This window comes from Centruroides sculpturatus, unplaced genomic scaffold, assembly GCF_000671375.1.
Source record: "Centruroides sculpturatus isolate CEXI.00-Female unplaced genomic scaffold, Cexi_2.0 scaffold1012, whole genome shotgun sequence".
Lineage (NCBI taxonomy): Eukaryota > Metazoa > Arthropoda > Arachnida > Scorpiones > Buthidae > Centruroides > Centruroides sculpturatus.
Window position 1 is genome coordinate 245,144 of NW_019385155.1, and position 22,329 is coordinate 267,472.

At 26.5% G+C, this 22,329-nt stretch overlaps 1 protein-coding gene across 1 annotated transcript in view; it reads right to left on the bottom strand.

Moving 5' to 3' along the window:
- LOC111635546 (cation-independent mannose-6-phosphate receptor-like) overlaps nt 1–22,329 on the bottom strand; it is an 81,853-nt gene that overhangs the window by 10,142 nt on the left and 49,382 nt on the right. The window contains exons 22-36 of the mRNA XM_023380536.1: nt 20,424–20,643; nt 19,965–20,327; nt 17,684–17,753; nt 16,001–16,151; nt 13,678–13,804; nt 13,465–13,593; nt 13,137–13,387; nt 12,861–13,058; nt 12,649–12,789; nt 10,614–10,799; nt 9,005–9,212; nt 3,556–3,632; nt 2,356–2,513; nt 1,220–1,359; nt 952–1,144 (exon numbers count right to left, since the gene is read on the bottom strand). Of these exons, the coding sequence (XP_023236304.1) occupies nt 952–1,144; nt 1,220–1,359; nt 2,356–2,513; nt 3,556–3,632; nt 9,005–9,212; nt 10,614–10,799; nt 12,649–12,789; nt 12,861–13,058; nt 13,137–13,387; nt 13,465–13,593; nt 13,678–13,804; nt 16,001–16,151; nt 17,684–17,753; nt 19,965–20,327; nt 20,424–20,643 (2,612 nt within the window). The remainder of the gene's footprint in view (nt 1–951; nt 1,145–1,219; nt 1,360–2,355; nt 2,514–3,555; nt 3,633–9,004; nt 9,213–10,613; nt 10,800–12,648; nt 12,790–12,860; nt 13,059–13,136; nt 13,388–13,464; nt 13,594–13,677; nt 13,805–16,000; nt 16,152–17,683; nt 17,754–19,964; nt 20,328–20,423; nt 20,644–22,329) is intronic.

Here is a 22,329-nt window from a genome sequence, read left to right on the forward strand (position 1 = left end):
AAAATAAAATAAATATAAATTTTATATAGTGGGTTTCATATTGCTTTACCTTTCCATACTACTTAATGAGGTAATAAAACAAGCAAAAGAGGTCATGCAATTTATTATTTATTAAAGTTAAATATTTCCATGTAAAACAACTGTAATGGATTTTTTTTTTTACAAGAGCTTTCATAAGAGAAGTGTACCAGACAAGTTATATAGTTCATCACCATAAACTGTGGATGACTGTTTTATTCTGATAATATCATAGCACAAAACAAATTAATACTGTGGAGGAATTACTGCAAAATTCAGCCAATCTTTAAACAGCATGGTTTAAAGATTGGCTGAAGAATATGCTGTCATTAAGGAAATTCTTGTATGTATAGACAATGTGATATAACAGTACTCTATCAAGAAAATATTTAACGTGTTGGACAAAAAATAAGGTATATTATTATATTATCTTACATAAACCTATAAATAAATAAATAAATTTGAATGAATTTTTTTGACTCAAATATTCATGATAGAATTTTTTAATCACATTTTCAGCAATGAGAATATAAATGATTGCTAATTTACAAGTGTGTGGTTAAGATAATCTTCTATTGAATATTTACTAATATTACTATTGGAGAAAAATTACAGAACTAATTACTTATTATTAAAATTACATAAAAAATTTATTTTTTAAAATAAAAATAAATTTTAAGTAAATAAAATTATTTCAATAAATGAGTTATTAGGACATTTAAGAGTTCAAATATCAGATTCACAATTATCTGCAATTATACTATTTTCCTCGAGTAAAATATTTTAAAATAATTACAATTTGACCAATAATCTGTTTGCAATTTTTGATTGACAAAATTAAATATTTCATTTATAAAAATCATTTTAATTATATTATTTAAATACTGAAATCATTATATAGTTATAACTAATAAACAAGCAATTCATTCTTACTTTTCTTCTGCACATGCAATTCTAGTTTTCCATAAAAATTCAAACACACATTCATCATTAGGACCTGATGTATATTTTGGAGTACTCAATGTATTACCACAAATGAATTTGATATTTGTTTTTGCATATGTATTTTTACGTGGGCAGACTGAATCACTTCCATCTGCATAGCTTAGAAGAATATTATGATTACCTAAACAATTAAAAATAAATAAGTTAATTTTTAGAAAAAATAAAATAAATATAAATTTTTAACTGTTTTACTTACTATCAATATGAAATTCTTGAGACTGTGACTTTCCTAAAGAAGCAACATTACCCTTAGTATCCTTTCTACATACAGGTGAATTTTGGCAAGTTAAGTAATCTTTATTAATCTTAGTTTCTCTACACAAATTCAACCAGTATCTATAATAAAAAAATTATAAATGATTACTTTATTATTAATAAAGATTTCTTATTTTATAATCATTAAAACAGATTTAAATGAAAAACAAATGTTTAAATTGAATTTTGTAAGTCTAAAAGAGAAAATAATAAAGATATCTTCCAACTTAAAATAATAAGAAAAACTTAATGAAGAAAAATTTTTAACTGATCAGTTTTCTGTATAATTTTGATTTTAACAACAAAAGTCCTTGATACTTTTAGTATTTAAATATATAACTATTATTCTTTTACTATTTATTTATTTATTTAGCGTATGGCTACACATCTAATTGTTAACAAGAACAGAAAGCAGAAAAAGTAAGAACACAAATCATAAATGTAAATCTAAGTTAGAAATATAGTTTAAAGCACTTTCAGTCACAATCAGGAAGTCACTCAGTTGTCCCGGGAAAGATCTTACTGGACAACCTTCCAAGATATGATGTATAGTCTGTCTTTCAGCACCACTTTCTTTTAATATATATACAGTATTCTTTTACTATATATACAGTAGAGCATAAATTATGCGAATATCGATGAACTGAAATATTGATTAACCGAAAGCGTTCCAGTCAGCAAATTTAAATTTCCACTAGTGCTGTGGCGCTGCAATATTTGGCTATGTCTTGAGTTACTCGAATATTATTTTTATTGGTGTGCGTGTTTTAGCTGACAGCATTGCCGCGAACATGAGAGGGTACTTAGGGACGTGCCAGGATTTGAACAAATTTCAACATGGGATAGGTTAATATATTTTTTCAAACATAATCGGATAACTGATTATGTATGAAAAAATTCCCAGTCCCCACAACCCCAGTCCCGAATTGTTTTGGATAATCGATGCTCCATTGTATATATAAATCATTTGAAGAACAGATTAGTCTTAATAATTTCTGATAATGTTATCAAGTAAAATATTCATTACACTTTTAATTATGGTTATAATATTTAATAATTATAATTTATAATAATTACATATTTCCTTCACTATCTGTTGTATTCCAGTCATGGCTTAAACTTGATAATAACTGAAAATCATAGTGTTGACCTTGTGCATTAAAAGAACATGGCCTTTGATAACTTCTACAAACTAAATTTGTCTCCCATTTAAAAACTGCAAAACATGCTGTTTCCTATACAAAATAAAAAAATTTAATAATATATCATAACAATTGTTATTTGACATTTATTTTGAAAATATTAAGTTATACATATAATAGAATAATAAAAGATATCTGGCAAATAAGGCCAACAAGCAACCTATTAGATTGTAAAGTTAAATGTAAGAGAGCCAAACTGTGTGTAAAGACTGCTAAACAAAAATGTTGGAATAAAAATAGAAAGAAAGTATAAAGATGGGGGCAAAATGTTCTGGCAATTAGTAAAGAATCTCAGAACTAGTAGGAAAACTAGCTAGAGGAATAAAGAACAATATAGAAAAAATTATAACAGAAGATCTACCTGAACTTGGCATTAGTAAGAAATTATTTTACTGAAATGCAATTTATTAAATTATTCAACCATCAGAGAGAAAAAATTTCTGGCAGAAGAGAAGCAAAAGTAAAAAGAATTTATATTAATATTTTATGCAAACTTTATTTGCAGAATTCAGATATGTATACAATTTTAGAAGAAAAGCTATTTTCCAATAAAATAATGTCACATTCAATATTAATAAAAGTTGACTAAATTTACCAAATACTAAAGTTACACCTTCATTTGAAAATAGTTAAGATCTTTTTCCTATTAAAAATTTATTGGTACCTATACAAGAAGATTCAAAATGAATGCCAAAAATATTGTTAGACTACGTTTTAAATCAGGAAAGAAAAATCTTGTAAATTCAATAAATTAGTTTACATAATGAAAAACTCTATTTGAAATATGTGAAGTGAAAATAGGTGATACAATTTAAATCCATTTATACTAACAATGCTAATATTAATGATAAATTTTCAATTTGTTTTTCTTTTATTTGTTACATAAATCCTGTTAAATTCTTTTGCTACAAAATACATTGAAGATTTGAATTTATAAATTGTTCTGAAATATCTCAAATGTGTATATGTGCTTACAAACACACACATACTTCATAGTTTGCTATAATTAATTTTAAATTCAATACTACTTACTTAAATCAAAAAGTGAAGATAAAGCATAGAATGTTCTACATACCTTCAAGACTTTTGGTTCTCCAGTTCCAGCTTTTGGATTACAGGAAAATAAGATGTTTGTAAATCGTTTTCTAGATGCTAAAAAATTGAAAAGCTTTATTACTTGACATCATAACAATAAAATAACAGAATAACTCACAGATTTAAAATAATGGTAATATTAATAAATTAACATAATCATTCACTATTATTTTTTCTAAATTTTTGATTCAATAATATATAATCAATAGCTGGTATAAAAATTTTATTATCTGAAATCTAATAAACTTAGTTTTATTTCCGTGAGACTTTTCAATTTGTTATACATTATTTATTTATTTGTTAATAATATTGTAACAATTTAGCAATGACATTATACTTTATATACCTAAATAAATTTAATTTGCACATTCAAAGCAAATTATATTTCATAAATTTTAAATTTTTACATTTTAAGTATAACCAAGTTTAATTGTCAACTAGTTGTACACCATGTAATTAGAAAAAAGGAAGTTGTTAGCTGTACTAAAGAGAGCATATGCACCGAAATATGATCACAACTTTTATAACAACATGGCTGTTTTGTAAAAAACAAGTTATGAAATAAAAGCTGAATTAGTAAAAGCAAGTCTTGAGTTGAAATGCAAATGAAATTTTTTTAAATGAATGTATATGGATGAACTTGACAAATATCTCATTATTATGGATTTACAGATGTTGAAATTTTGCAATAAGCATAAGCCAAATGATTGTCACTTTGAATTGGGCTACTTTAATGCTACTATTAATAAGCAGATAGCCTGAAAGTTCAATTAATGTTAACTTGCTTAAAATAAAAATTTATGTTCAAACATAAATTTTTAACATTTAGCTGAAATTATTAAAAAATTAAATACTGTATTTTAAAAAATTGAGTTTCTATTTTGTTAAACATAACAGGAACAATACTTTTGAATTCGTAATTTTAACATGAAAAACAGAAGTACAGTATGTAGAAAGGCATTAAGAAGATTGGTGCTGCTGAATACAACACCAATCTCCTTAATGTCTTTCTACCTGTTGTTTTTCATGTTTTAAACGTCATCGTATGTCACTAATTTAAATAACTTCTCTAATTATTTCTAAATAAAATCATTAGAAAAGTTAATGAAAATGGTATTATAATAAGAAAGTCAATTTTTCAGTAGTAAAACACAAACAGAAATAAAATTTTCGTAAACTAGAAGAGATTTGACAATATTCATTGAGTGATAATAAAATTTAAATATATTGGAATCAATACCTCTAATATTCATATTCGAGTGAGATTTGTGTCTAAGAGAAGAGAAAGAAAAATAACATGACAGATATGAAAGAATCTCAAGAGTTGGACTCATTTAACAACATTGTTCATAAGTTTTTTACTCTATTGATTTTATAAGATGATACATTTGCATGAACTTTTTTCTGAATGTTGAATTCATATCAATCATTTTGTTCATTTTCTTACAGGATCAAATAATAAATGGCTTCGAACTATTTGGAATTCATTTTGAACTTTCCTAAGAAAATCCGAGTTTCAAATCTTCTAAGTACGTTCTTAAGTTAAATAAGAATTAAACCTTCTTAAAACACGAAATAAAATCTACAGTGATGAAATCATTACTTTGATGAATCGGAAAGTAAATGTAACTTATTAGGCTTGTATATATATATTTTTTTAACTCTCTCCGCCCTGTGGGTACTATGAGGACTTTTTAAGCGAGCTTGACATATCCGGACGGACCACCCCTGAAAAATTTAGCGGTTTTTCAACCCGTCCAGATTCACTCAGGTCTTCCAGAGCGATAGGCTACCCACATTAACCACCTGGTATCAGGCTGTCAGCATTCTTATATTAGCAAAAGAAAAAAATAGAAGAAGAAGCACACTGAGAAGAATGTCATTATGACTAAATCATTTCATGATTTAGTCATAATCATTTCATTATGACTATAATGAAATGATAGAGACTATATATATGATAGAGACTAATGATAGACTCAAATGAGACTAAATCATTAAAACAATATTTCTAAGTTGTTACTGATGTCTTTGCTTCTTTTCTTCTTCTATTCTATTCTTCTCTACTGAGAAGAAATCATTAAAATTTAAAGCTTCGAAAATGAAAAAGCTTAAGCAATCTTCATAATTTTTCATGTAGATCGCTCTTCTAAATAATTTCATTTTCTTTTTCCTTGCAACAATAACGGAATCTTTTCATTAACGAAAGATTTCGTGAACGTTTTAATTATATTTATCAAATAATTATTTACTTCCTTCTATGTATAATAAAAATATAAATAACAAAGTATAATTTGTTTTTATTTATTTATAAATAAAAATAGCGAAAAGCTATAATTTATCATCAAAAATATTGATAAATGTAATAATTACTCATTTTGCNTGAAATTTCAAATTGTAAAATCAAATTAATTATTAAATTTATATTATTTGTGTGTAATGATGATGGAACATTTTGCTTATAATATATACAAGTTAGAATATTCTAGCTCGTTGCCTTTATACAACACAAATGCCACACCCTTAACTAAAAGAAAAATGGTGGTTGTATATTCAAGTTTCTTTAAACATGGCTTTGCTACAGCCACTCTTATGTAGTATAGTCTAGCTCATTGGTAAATATATAAAGGTTATTATTCAAAACTCAAACTTAAAAAATAGTTGGTACAGGAGCAAACAAATAGTCATCTCCAAGTTCAAGTCTGATTCAAAAGTGAAGTCTTTTCGTGTCTCCTATCCCTACATAAAGACCTTCCTTTCCCTTTGTTAACTCATTCCACAAATTATGAAGAGTCCACAGAGGAAGTTAATGGGTGGTCCTTTCAAAGAACAAAGTCAGTTAAGGCCCTTAACTGACTGATCAACAGAGTAAAAAAGCTGAAGATGTTATATTGTAATTACATATTATTATGGGTTTTGGTGATAGGTTGTTTTTCTCCGATTGGGTTAACATTAGTTACAAGTTTCAACTAAAAGAACAAATAAAAGGATGAAAGGATGCCTAGTGTTCAATTAACTGCACTTTATAGTGCTTGAGAGACAAATTTCTTATGTTCAATGATTATATTTAAAAAATTAAAATTAATTAATATTGAAAATTGTTGTTATGAAATTATAATTATGAGGTGCATTCAAGTTGTAAGATCTCCTATTTTTTTTTTCTAGGGAAAGGGAACAGGTAGCAACATGAGTTTTTTTTTTTTAAAAGAAGCAGACATTGTTTGTGGTTGCATAAAAGAAAGGATAGCACCACATGTTGCACGGAACTCTAGCAGAAGCAATTCAAATGAGAGGCATTTTTGATACTTAAAATGGTGATGTTTTCATTACAAGTCAACATGTAATCATTCATTTTTTACACTTGTGTGGAGTGACACCCACCGAAATTCATTGCCAGTTGAGTGACACATGCAGTGGTGGTGTCATGGATATGAAAAATGTGTGTTCGTGGCAAACATTGTGTGACAATGAACCAAAACATCCATGTCTGTCATGTTGTCACACCAGCTGGTGCACCCAGCTGGTGTGACAACATGATTGCATGTGTGAAGCAAGTTGCTTCACGTGCACAATCATGTTGTCATTATGAACTGCTTCCAGCATTGTGAAAAAAACAGCTGGAAAAAGCTGCACAAGTGCTCTTCCAGCAAGACAATGCTCCAGCTCATCAGATGATGTTAACACACAGGAGCTTCTTCGTGAAAACAACTTTGTAGTGGTTTCTCATGCTCCCTACTCACCTGACCTTGCTCCTAGCAATTTTTGGTTTTTTTTCCAACGATGAAGGACACCCTCTGTGGTCGCACATTTTCCAGTCATGCAACTCTAGCATCAGCAATTTTCCAGTGATCAAAACAAACCCCTAAAAAAGCATTTGCAGCAGCCATGATGTCATGGCATCAACATTGTGAAAAATGTGTACATCTGCAGAGAGATTATGTTGATTAGTGACAGAAGTTTCAAATTGTTTGTGTAAGTATTTTGTCAGAAAAAAAATGGAAGACCTTAAAACTTGAATGCACCGTGTATTGTTATGTTAAAATATAAAATTACAGTAGAGCGTTGTTTATCTGAAAGAATTTCAGTCAGCAAATTTAAATTTTCGCTAGCACTGTGGCGCTGCAACCTTTGGCTATATCTTGGGCTACTCCAATATTTTTTTTGTTGTTGTGTGTATTTTAGCTGGCAGCACTGGCACTTTCATGCAGTGTTTTTCTGAAGACTGTGTGTGGTGCTGAATTGAATGTTTTTGATACTAGATCAACTTCTAAAGTACATTTCTTTTGGTTTTTATATTTTTCAATATATTTATTTTGTTTGTAAAAAATAAAGAAATAATTTTTAACGATACAATAGCCACAATTATTATTTTGAAAAGTTTACATTAGGCTTAACATCGACGAAAATTCAATGCGAAGCGACACGCAACGGAGCCACAATTATTATTTTGAAAAGTTTATGTTAGGCTTAACATCGACGAAAATTCAATGCGAAGCGACACGCAACGGAGAAAAATTTCAACATGGGATAAGTTAATATACTTTTTTGTACATAATCAGTTATCCGAAAAATAAGTTATCCAAACTACCCCAGTCCCCAATTGATTTGGATAAACGACGCTCTATTGTATTTCTGTTTTATGGTACGCACTACAGTTGATTTTAAATNTTTATTTTGTTTGTAAAAAATAAAGAAATAATTTTTAACGATACAATAGCCACAATTATTATTTTGAAAAGTTTACATTAGGCTTAACATTGACGAAAATTCAACACAAAGCGACACGCAACGGAGAAAAATTTCAACGTGGGATAGGTTAATATATTTTTTCGTACATAATCGGTTATCTGAAAAATAAGTTATCCGAACAACCCCAGTCCCCAATTGATTTGGATAAATGACACTCTACTGTATATCTTGACATTTCTTTTACCTAGATACATTATTCTTTAATCAATCTACTTCTTGTATTCTGATAATTCAGTTTTAGATCTGTACATTGTTTACATGAACATCTTGAGTGAATATTGTAAAAACAGCTTTCAATAAATAATTTTGTATTGTTTTATGTGGTATACAAAACATGTAAATTAACTGGAGCTATAAACCTTATGCTAATGTAAAATTGTTAAAAATAAATAAATAAAGACTTGGTTTTCACCTAACCATAACATTTTTCTGATTCAAACAAGAATTTTTCTTTATGTAACAACTTATTTTTCAACAATTTGGCAAAAACTGTTGAAAAAATTGCTTATATAAATAAGAAGTTCTAAGTATAAACATATTCAGATTAACAATGCATTATCAATCACAAATAAGAGATATAAGATTATGATATATCTAATTCCTATAAGAATTCTGCTAAAAAAGATACATCATTTTACAAAATAAACTGAAATCATTGAATAAAAATTCCTAATACTTACAACTCATAATACAACTACCTCCTTCAGCGTAATTCAATGTCAATGTTTCAGCATTATATGAAAGACTGGCACTATTTACAGAACCAAAATTTTCATTCTCAGTTATATGTTGAACTTGGCGACAAACAGCAGCAGAAGAACAACCTGATTTTGATGAATTAACTGATCCACAGATATTCAGTAAATATGTATTACGTTTACTTTTCACCTATTTAGATAACAGATAAAAATTGCATTATGTATGTCTAATCCAATTGTTAATAAAAGTTATTCTTCATTTTTAAAAAACAGCTTTAGAAATTTTAATCATAAAACAATATAAACACTAAAAGGTTAAAAAAGTAACAACAGGATTGGCTATTTTGTAGTATATTAAAAATATAAACACTTTTACAACAATTTATAATAAATATTTATGAAAAAAGATGAATATAAATTTGAATCTAATATACATAATTTTTTGAATACTGAAATTTATGTAAATTGAAAAATTTCTTATCAACATCAGACTATACAATAATCTTAAATGACAAACAGTTTAATAAGCAATTACATATGAAAAGTTCTTTAGCAAGAAATTTATAATTCTTGTTAATAAGTTTCTAAAATTATAATTATAATGACTATTATATTAATTTTTAATTTAGATAAATATTTCAATATTTATCTAAATTAATTCAATAAATTTATAACCAAAATTCCTTAATAACAAGAATCACTATATCATATTTGTAGAATGTAATCTAATATAAAGCACTTTCACAAATCAATAACTTAACAGATAGATAATTACAGAAGAAAAATGATAAATTTTTCCTATGTTTTACTTGATATTGTTAAAAACATGCCAAGCCAACAACTTTAATGTATCATAACAACCATGTAAGTAGAAGAGAAACTCGGTAATTTTATATAAATTAATAAAAAGATTACCAAAATACAGCATGTAAAAATAATTGAATATAAAAACAAAACCTTGTTTGTTTTTACATTAAATTATTTTTCATGCTGGATTTTTAATTACTCAATAAATATTTATTTATAACAAAATATTTAACTATATTTTATATTATCTTTTACCCCTAAAAAAGAAAGCTATTTATTTATAATTGTAGGAATCAAATGACAAGAACCATAACAATATTTAACAATTATATAATATTGAACTAATTACTAATTAATATAAGTAATGTACATATCTTAATAAATATAATTCAATTTTTATATATGGAAAACTTTCAAGAATAATATATATATAATTTTAAATTGGTTCATCAAATGACTATTAAATTAAATATTTTTACTTTAATAACTCTTATTATTCAAAACTTTTTAAACATATTTGTATTATTAACACAAAAAAAAATCAGTTAACTATTTTATCAACTTCAAAAAATTATTCAAATCATTACTTCAAATCATTGTACTTAATTTAAAATTGAATCAGTCAAACTTCTTTCTAGATTAAATTTTTTTACCTAGATCTTTTGTATTTTTATATAACACTTAAAAGAAAATGAACTTTTTATAATGTGCAATTTTTGTGTTCTAAAAAGTTGGATATGACTATGACATTCTATTTGTTGAATTGTTACTTTTATATACTTACCACATATGAAGAATTAACTTTTCTTAATGGTGAAAGATCAATGTCAATCCCTTTGTTAGCATCTCTGTAAACACAATTAATAACTGAAGGATTTTCAGTAATATTACTTTTTGGACACACAAGATTAGTTTTCCATTCAAATTCATAATGGCAATCTTCTTCAGAAGTTATCAGTTCAGGTTCACCCTATTTATTCAAAACATTGTATTTTTTTAGTTATTTAAAAACATACATAATACTTAAACATTTTACATATATACAGATACTATATTTTAATTAAATTTAAACAGTATTATTTATCTCATTATGTGTTAATACTTATAATTACAAATTAATTACTTTATTAATTGATAAAATGCACAAAACATTATAGGTTGTATTTTGTTCTAATGTTCATAAGTGTGGCCAACCAGCCCACAATTATGTCTACTAGAACAGATCCTGATACATAATGGAGTTGTCAACATGAGCAACAATGCCTTGATCTGTTTGCCCTTGGTAAACTATAAAGTCTTGATTATGCCTATTTCCCATGGCAGTAAGCAAGCTTATATCTTATCAACAGGACATCTGGCAAACATGATTTAAAGAATGTATAATTTTTTAATGGTTAAATTTGCCAACAACAATTTTAATAGTTTTAAAATTTTCAAATCAAATAAAATAACCATTCTTTTTTATTTATAAATAATCTGACTTATAAAATTTTGATAAAAGTTACAATAAGTAACTGAAAGTGTATGAAAATTTGTATGACTTTTGTACAAATTTTCATGCACTTTGTACAATTTAGAGGAAGATTTGTACAACTGGTTTCAAAGAGAAGAGTATATCTTCCAGTTCCTAGTGTTTTTTTGCACAGGGATAGAAGATTTCAAGGCTTCCAATGAATAGTTGAATAATTTCAAAACTAAATTTACTTTAAAAAACAAAAATGTCTGGATGACATCAAGAATTTTCCATAACTATCTAAAAGCATTCAATATAGAAATGTGATATTGTAACAGAAATGCTTTGTGATTTTGGATAGATTTTCTGGAGACAAAGGACATAACTAAGCTGTCTAATGTCAATTTGATGTTTTTCCTACAAAACAGCACCAGTGCTCCCAGCCACTAGATCTGGTGCTTAAAACATAGATATAGTAAATTTCTACTTCAACATCTTATACAAGAAATTGAAACAGGATCAGAATATAGCAAACTGGACATTCTAAGTGCTTGCAATAAAATCAAGAAAGCTTTGGATCTTATATATTCTACAGTTAGAGAGGATTACTTCAAGAAAGTAAAGGTTTTATCTTGTAATGCAGAGAATAATTTCTGACACATTGAAGATCTATTGGAAGAACATCCACTGTGGACCAAATGTCAAAACATGTAAAATGTCCAATTATTTTGAAGCTAATGCAAATATTTGTATTTGCAAAAATAATCCAGCTAACAAAGCTGAAATACAGCTGATAGTAATGACAATAAGGTAGAAAGCTGATAATTTAGTCAGGAATCTAACAAGAAAAAAAGGTACTTTCTGCAGTAATAACATTATTAGAGACTTATCTGTCTCCTCTAAGCAATACACTGAAAATCTCAACTAATTCTCTTCTTGTGGATGTAACAGAAATTAAACATAAGCAATATGATTTGATAAAATGAAAAGTGCAACAGGATAAAATTTCCAGTGTTTTTTCTTACTTTAATAATTGCATACTCCATAAGTTTTGATCTTCTGATGTGCAAATTTTGAGGTTTTATTATTGTAATGTATAATTTAAAAACATTCTACATCAGAAATATGAAATTTATGAAACTAACAAATATATAAATCCAAAAATTAAAAAAATTTATCAAAAACAATTTTTTTTCTCATCAAACTTTATGAAAATTGCAAAAGAATTATGATAATAGTTTTAAAAGAATTAAAACTATTATCATTTGACATGTAATAATATAATCTAATCATTCAACAAAAATAAAACTTCTTCAAAGAATTGAAATTAAATATTTTAAAGCATTAATGCAATTATGATATTTACCATTTCTGTTGAAGTATCGCAAATAAATTTAATTCTTGATGTCAGTTTTTTCTTCCCATTTTCACACAATGATCCAAATGGATAAAGTATTGTTACATAGCCTTCAAAATCAATCATTGGTGATGTTGGAATTCCAAGACTCTTAAAATTTTTTAAAACTTTTATTAATCTTCATTTATAAACAAAAATAAAGCAAATAGACTTTTACTTACTGTAGCTGATTTATTGACTTTATTAATTTTGCAAATTCCAGCATCTGGAGGACAACCTATTCCATTTATGTTGACTGAATCACATACACTTAAATAATATAAATCATTTTTACCCGTTAAATCATTTACAGTATAAGTTGACTTGCTTAATGGTGTTAAATCATATGACTCTGAACCATTTGAAATTATGCAATGTTTCTGCAAAAAAAAATATTATTATTATTTGAAAATAATTATTAACAGATAATCTTAAATTATAATATTTAAAGAAATTACTTTGTTTTCACAAGCTAATGATGTTGACCAAATAAAATAATAAGTACAATCTTCAGATTCAAACTGAAACATGGGCTTTCCTTCTCCACTACCACACTTGAATTCTATTATAGTATGACGTGAATACTTTCCATGACAAATATCCCCACCACTATAATTTAAAGTCAATACTCCTTCATGAAAATTTAATTTAGAATTTGCTAGGCCTGCATTCCATCTTTTATTACTTTCTTCATCTTCTTGACAAGATCCTAATAGAATATATATTTTTTTAAATACAGGTATTTGTATTTTTAAAATTTAATAATAATAATAATAATAATCTTACCAACATTTGGTCCACAAGTACTATTTTTTATAGCACCACATACATTGAGATAATACTTATGTTCTGAATTTGAAGTCATAACTTCATATGACCCAACTTTCTTTAATGATGATAAATTATATTTAAAACCTATTTTTAAAAGAATATATTACATTAATATATATATATATATTTTTTCTATAAGTATAAAATTCAAACTTATAATAATTAAACCTGTAGTAGGATTTTCTACAACACAGTTTTCTGAATCATCCTTATCTTCAACAGGACAAGCATATGCTGTTGACCAAGAGAAGTAGTATGTACAATTTTCCATTCCAATAAATTGTGGTTCACTATCCTATAAAATTATTTAATATAAGTTTGTTACTTTATTATATTAAAAGAGAAAATAATAATAAATAATCTGTATGAAATGCCATATCATGCCTGAAACTATACATTACATCAGGCTGCAAGTTTAGCACATTCAAACTATTTATATTAACATAATATACAATTAAAAATAAACAATACATCAAACATTTGCACACAAACAAATTATTACATATTACAAATATAGAGGTTTACCACGGACAGTCTTAGAAAACAGCAAAGTATGCTGTGATTAATCATAAATTGTAGGCAAAATAATCTATCACAACAAATCATACATCATATTCATTGACAAAACAAAAATTACACATATCATTTTCAAACATCCACAATATAACTGAAAAAAATAAGTAAGTACTCAGAATTTGCCATAAAATAAAGCACCTGTAGAGAATATATAAGGTACTTTTGTGCCTATGTACTTTCATGTATAGATGTCATAACACACACACACTATACAAAAAAGTCTAGAAACAATAGCCGTTAACAGTACTGTACATCTATATATATAACCCATTCAACGGGTATCCATTTGTCCACGTAACAGTATGGTAATGGACACTAGAGGCGCCCCTATTGTGTCACATATTTCAAACATTCAAATTAACAATTTTAATTATTATTTAAATTAACAATATAAATTATTATTATTCATTTGGCCAATAAATTATTATTTGGTCAATATAACAATATAAATAATTCAGTATATTTGTAATGGGAATTTATTATTGTCACGGAATGCCTGTAATGTTCACTAGGGGGCAAATAACAAAAAACGCTAGAACGCCCACTAGGGGGCATCCTGGGCTACTAGTATATCATATTACAGAAAACAATCATACTAAATAAATTATAATAAGAAAATTCTTAAATACTGATACACTTATCAACAGCACAAACAGAATAACAGCTTTAAGAATCCAGAATAGTTTTAAGCACTAAGCAATCAATGAAATTCTTTAGAAATAAAATAATATCCAACTCCGACCAGGGGTGGACTTGTTATGAAAAAGACCCAGAAATTCTAATGTCATCACATGACCTCAGAATAAAAAATTCAATAAATAGAGTTCTAATAAGGATAGAACATAGAAACTTTTTATTCCAAAGCTAAAAGACTCCTCTAAGTAATATATAAATATGTATTCGATAATTTTTACTTTTCTGGCTGTTATATATAACAGAGGGAAAGTGTAGTGCTCGGTCAAAAAATGACCCTTCTCAAATTTTTACAGTTTTGGACTCTGAACACCTTGAAGTTTCTAGATATGAAAAATATTAGAGGTTTTTTCTATATGTGTGGATGTTAGACTGTGTGTGGGAGGCATGATTTTGTTTACCCTGTTTGAAGCCTAATAATTTCTGTGGTCAGAGTGGTCAGAACCGGAGTCAGATGGTTTAACACAGGAGTTAGTTATTAAATGTCAAAGTGGTTGAACTAAACCATGTCCCCATATACATTCTAACATCTTAGGCAAGAACATCTTAACGGGTTTACTGTACTATTATAAAATGACAAAAAAAGCTTACTTTGAGGGTAGAGACGAGTTTTATTTTATTTTTTTAAATTTTGAATGCTAATAATGAGTAAAATATTCATTAAGAGATATGACACATAACCCCTTTTATGTCTTCACCCTGTCAATCTTTAATTAAAAACCAAAATTTAATAGTATTAAAGCCCCTTTATATGCAAGCTACAGTGCCACATTTTGTTTCTTAAACTTTACCCATTCTGAGACGTTTAATATCTCAGAACAGAAAATAAAGAAATTAAACAAATTAGACACCAACACAGACAAGCGCGCAAATTTTTCCCCTTTAATTGACTTTTTTGAGGTTTCCAAATGTGTAAATTTGCAAAAAAAAACCTTGGAGAGTCAAATTTGACACGATTCCAATACTTTTCCATTTTATATACATAACAAGTTGGTAAATAAAAAGGAGTCAGAGTTGGCGGATTTTTAGACGACTCCGGCTAAAACACCAAAACTCCACGACTCCAACTCCACAGCCCTGGTTGTAATGTAAAAAACTAGAATATTTATTTCATTAAAATAATGACTTCAATAGCTTTGGTTTTATAACGTGTGATTGAAATTTAAGCGTATTGCACAAAAATACAACAAAATAAAGAGATAAAATGTTTTATAAAACTTACCAAATTCTTTTTTTCACATTCAAATTCAATGACTGTTTCCATATTTGTTTCTTCACCAGAAAAAAGTTTACATTGGTTACCTTGCATATAACGTAATTTCAATTTACCATTTTCAATATAAGGAGAACTAGCTTTTCCTATTGAAGTTTCACTAAAAAAATAATGATTAATTACTATTTCATATCAATGGAAAATTACTAATTATAAATTTCATTCTCATTATTTAGTTGTGTTTATAGTCTATATCAATGGTTTTCAATAGGAGTGTCACAGCAGACTAGGATGCCTTACTAAACTTTGGAAGTACTGCAAAATATAGTGCTTAGTTAAGCTATAATACTTCATGCCTGTATTACTAAAAGCACAATAACTCTACATTGATAAAGGAGTAATAAAATTGGGTGCAGTAATAAAAAGATTACCAAGTTAAGGGTGCCACTGTTAGGAAAAATGTTAAAAAATACCAGCCTAGCTATTAAAATTTATATAATGGAAATCTTGAAAACTGCCTTGCATTTGTAATTTGTAAACAAAAAACAGATCTTTGTGTTCATGAAATCAGAAGAATTTTTTATATTATTTTATGAATCAAGTTTCTTTTATATAACAAAGCATATCTATTGAAATAAAGATAAAGATGATGATGATGATTCACGCTCCTTAATAATGTATATTGTATAATTTTCTTTGAATAAATGTTATACATAAATATTTGAGTTTTTTTCTGGCATGGAACGCATTATTGTATTTTACATTAATTTATATAAGAAAAATTGTTTTCCTTAATGAGTGTTTCTCATTACAAGTAAGATTCTGGTACAAATTGTGCTCATTAAGTGAGGCTCCATTGAATGCTGCTAACTTTGGGAACTTAATATTAGAATTAATTGAGAAACTATTGTAAATGAATGTTGATCATTTTTTTTTGTCTGCAAAACCAGAAGATTTCTTTCAAAGCATATCACTTTGCTGCTATTTCTTTTTCTTTGTTTATACAGAAATTTTTCATTTCTACATTATTTGTCATATTTCTGAACAAAAAACTTTTCAACTGATATCAGAAATTATCATCTTATTGATTTTTAAATTTTAGAAATACATTTGTAAATAACAGTTAATTTTACTTTATATTTGAAGATAAATAAGTTTCATTACTTTTAAGTCATCTTTAAATATTTCCTGTAATCAACACTACAAGATAACTTTTAAACAATTTTGATCAAAATAATGCTTCTTTAAAATCTCTATTTAAATATAAACATCTATTAACCTGTTTTTGGATTAAGGCTAAATGATCTGCCAGATCATATCAGACTATAATATGGCTATTGTTTAATAATTAAACCCACAATTCCTGCTTACCATGTGAATATACTACTACTCTACTGCATTTACATAAGTTATTTCTAAATAAACTATTAGAAAATAAATTAAAACGAAACTCTTAATAAAAATATAATTATAACTTTGTTATTTTATTTTTAATTTAATAATTTTATCAGTTTAAAGGAGAAATAATGTAAGATAAGCACCACCTTTTCACTAAAAAACAAAATGTGATTAGTAATTAAATCAAAAAGTACAAAGAAACAAAAAGTTTGAAATTCAAAAATTTTATAATATTTAAGATGATTACTGAACTAAAAATTAGTAGTATTTTAAATATGATGATAAAAAACTTACTTTGTTTTAGAATGTTTTGTAAAGTCTGAATAATCAATTACACAAGCACCAGATGATGAACATTGTATTCCTATGAAAGGAAAATATATATATATTTATTTATTTATGTAATAGTGAAAATTTATTAAAAAATAATTGAATAAAGTTAATCCTAAATCATAAATGTTTAAATTAGAATATAATTTATTTATTAACATTAATTTATAATAATTTATGATCACTAATAATTCAATATAAATAGAGAAAAACACTTTCTATTGTATGAGGAAAACTAGTAATTAAAATAAAAAGAAATTAGCAAATATATTTAAAGGAAAAAGTGATAGATAAATATAATAAATTTCCCAAAGACCATGCATTGATGCTAAGCCGAATGATCATCATAACTGGCAACACACTGCATGGTAAGTGAAGGTTGCAGGGTCAAATCCACTCTGGACGAGTTCTGTTCTAAATTATTTAATAAAATTAAATTACTAGAAATTCTCCTGTCAAGCAAAATGAAATATTTTTTATGAGAAAGTAGAGATTGAAGAATTGAGAAGAGCTTCAAGTTGAGCTTGACGTTGTGATGCTGTTTCTGCAGCCCTTGATAAAGCAGTTGTTACTCAATGTGGCTAAAGTTGGGACTTCACAGTCTTCAGGGGTCTCAGTTCTTCTTATTCTTTTAGATCTAGAATTTACCTGACCAATTTTACTCTTATGCTTGCCCCTAGGCATTTCTTTTGGACAAAATAGCAAGTCTTTTTAATTCCATATTGATAAAACAAAGATAAATTGTATGTATGTTAGTTAGATGAGTGATAACACTTTCTGAATAACAGACTCATTAGACTTTACTTTTGATTGGATAATAGAACATCACATAGGTACTATGAAAAGATTTTTTTTTTTAAATTTGTTATAGAAGTGACATGATATGGCTATGTTTTTTAAAGTTTAAATTTAATGAAGTAAGTTTAACATATGCCATTTGCCAAAATATTTTAAAATGTAACTTAAGGGAAATTCTGTCATCAACCATAAACTAAATGAGGTCACTGACATCAACACAACATAACTGCGATCACCAATTCAAAATTGATAAAATGTTTATTCTATGTCTAATATTTCTGCAAAATAAGTAGCCTATACTTTCCGTCAGAATATAAAACAAATATAATAAAAATTTCATGTAGATTGGACAAAAACTACAGGAGTCAATAAGGAATTCACACATACACACAGACAATGGCTTTTATATAAGTAATTATAATTATTAATAAATAGAAATTAATAGCCTGATTAATTATGATGATCATTTGGTTTAGTATAAAAGTGATAGAACTGCAATAAGAAAATGGAGTTTATACTTTTATTACTTTGATTTTATAAATATAATACTTATTAAAAAAACTTAGTCAAAACTATTAATATAGACCAGAAGTGGATATTTAGATATTTCAAGCACTGCAAATGTCCTTGTTATTTGACTATATTGCCAATCAGATTTTAACACTCTTGAAGTAAGTGTAATAAAATTAATGGTTCCAACCATTCTCATATAACATTATTATTATTATTAATTTTTACAAAAGATAGCTCACAGAAATGACATTGCTAGTATTTAAGAGCCATGTGTTGACTGCTGTTGTATAGAGAAAACACCACAAAAAGTTGTAAATTAATGTTATCTATATAATAATTACCTACATCTAAATACATTTGCATGAAAATATGTATGTATTGTAGATATTTAATTATACTGAATTTCTGATGTAAAAATATTAAACATGAAAAAAAAAAAACAATGTATGGAAAGTGTGAGCAATGCAAATGCAGTGCAATAAAATAGTATGCAGGTTAACAAATGTTAATCCATTATCTAGAAAATTTCGCATCAAATTATGGAGGTTAAAAGAAATAACAGATACTTATGTGTTAAAAATAAGATTCTCCAGTCAAATATGAATTTTAATATTACAGAAAAAGCAACTATTTTTCTTTAATGAAATTAACTGATCTCTTTGAATCTTTAGAGACAAAGAAGTTGTATAATTCAATTAAATTAATTACTTAATCTTCTCTTAAATAATAAAATACATATCACTTAGAAACTAGTTTAAAAAATGTAAATTTTTCAGAAGAATTATCATTATTGTTTCAAGTTAAATTGTTTAAAAGATCTATCTCATTACTATGAAGTTATGTAAAATATTCTGATCTATAATAAAAATTAAAGTTCATTATTTAATTAAAGGTAAAAAACTAAAAATGTAGTTAAATTCCTTTTATCACTTACCACTTTTTGTCACTATAGATCTACAGACATTAATGACAAATACTAAATTCTGTCCATGACTTATCATATAATTATCATCAGGTAATGATAGTGGACTGAGATCATAATGGAAGTCTCCATCATCAACACTACATTGGTGAAGTGAATAAGGTAAACATACGAGAGAAGTTGGCCATTCAAACACATAAGTACAGTCTTCTTTTTCTTCTAAAAATATTGGCCCTTTTGCACCATTTGTAGAGCTGTCACATGTAAAAATAATTACTGTTGACCTATTATATTTACGATGGCAATTTCCTTTTCCAGATTCATATATCAATTGAACAACCCCATCATCATAAAGCAAGTTAGAATTTGGCATTCCTAAAAAAAGTATGAATAATTTAACATTTCAAATGTAAAGTTATTTAATTATTATCTATGTGATGTTCATTTCATTTCTGATTTTTTTTTCAATACCTGCATTAATAGCAAAATCAGTATCTGAAAGTTTTGTCTGACAAACTGCAGCTCCTTTACATTTTCCAGAGGCATTTTTTATTTCACCACACACATTAAGAATATATTCATATTCTTTATGCTTAACACGATATTCTCCAATTTCTTGATGTAATGAAGATAAATCTATAGTGTATTCATACTTTGGTATTTTAACAGCACAGTGGAAGCCATCTACATTCTAAAAAAAAAAAAATGTTTATAGTTTATAAGATTTATAATCAAAATTGTATCATATCTTCTAATACAATCACTGTTTATATAAATCACTTTCATTTATAAAATTATGTATTGCATTAGGATAACAATGTATCTCAATAATGAATTAATTTATTTAGCATGAAAATCAACGTAAATAAAAATCTTAGAAATGTTAATACTGTATTAATTTAAAGTATCAAATAGACATATACAGTAAAAATCTACAAACTTGATTCTTATATTAAAGCCATATGACTGCCAGATTACATCAGGCTTTATTAATACTACTATAAGTACCAATTAAGTGTCAAGTAATTTGGCTTATAGGTAATTTATCAAGAGACGACATCTAACATCTACATCTAGGCCAAATTACTTGGCATTTAATTGATAATTAATAGCATTAATATAGCCTGAGGTAATCTGGCAACTGTTTGGATTTATAATATCAAATAGTTTCTAAGAAACTGTGATATAAAGTTCCACAAAATAAATATATCATTGATATATTTATTTTGTGGAACTTATATAATAGGCAAATGTCAGAGCTGATAGATAAATGGTGCTTTAGCAGTAAAACCATATGGCACATGATATGAATTTGCATAAATGCTGGAGTGTTCATAAAATGCCATTTTCCCCTGACGGTGACTTTTAAACTAATTATTTTTTTGTAATAGTATAGGATATATGTAGTATTTCAGTAGCATAGGATCTTATGTCATGATTGGAAAGGGGAGTGTTCCTGTGTGATAAGTTTTACACAGTAATTTTGTGCTCATTCTCAAAGAACTACTCTTAGACTTTCATTTTTCCCATACTAAAAATTATATATACAAAGTAAAATTTAAATTTTTAATAATTTGGAAAAAATGAATCTATTTAAACATACACAAAAGCAATCTCTAGAAGATATATTTATTCTAATATATTTCCTTACTTTTTCATTGAAGTGTATAAAATATTCTATTTTTAATGCATGCCTCAAATAAATTTTTGGAATTTTTCATAGAAAAATAACTAAATACATAAAAGCTAAGCAAAAATAATTTCAGTAATATTATGATTTCTTTATAATGATATATTATTTAGCTGAATTTTTAATTAGAAAGTATTTAACCCTGTGTTAGTGCACTGAGTTTTTTTCGGCATTAGTGCAGTGGGGCGTTTGTCCACCCCAACATTTTTTTGGGTCCATAAACCATGTAAATGAAAATTCATAAACATTTACTCATTTATTTGGTAAAGGCATGTGTCATTATACATATGATTATATTCAGGTATGATTACATATTATATTAGTACATAAATCCATGAAAATAAAAAACAACATTTATCAAAACTCATTACATTAGATCTTATTATTAAACCAATAGTAAAAATCTAAATTGTTTTTTTAAGCATTTTTGTCACTCTGATTCAATAGCTGACATTGTACTTTGGCACTCATTGCAAATGACAAGCAACTTGCTATGTTTGGTATTTTCTCAATGTGTTTATGAAAGTCAGCCATTTTGAATTAAAATAAACTTAAATTATTTTTATTCACATTGATTATTATATCTATATTATAAATAATAAATGTGGTCACATTATAGTTATTTGAAAAATAAAAAAAACTAAATAAATATTTGTAAAATTTAAAAAAAAACGTAATTAATACTGT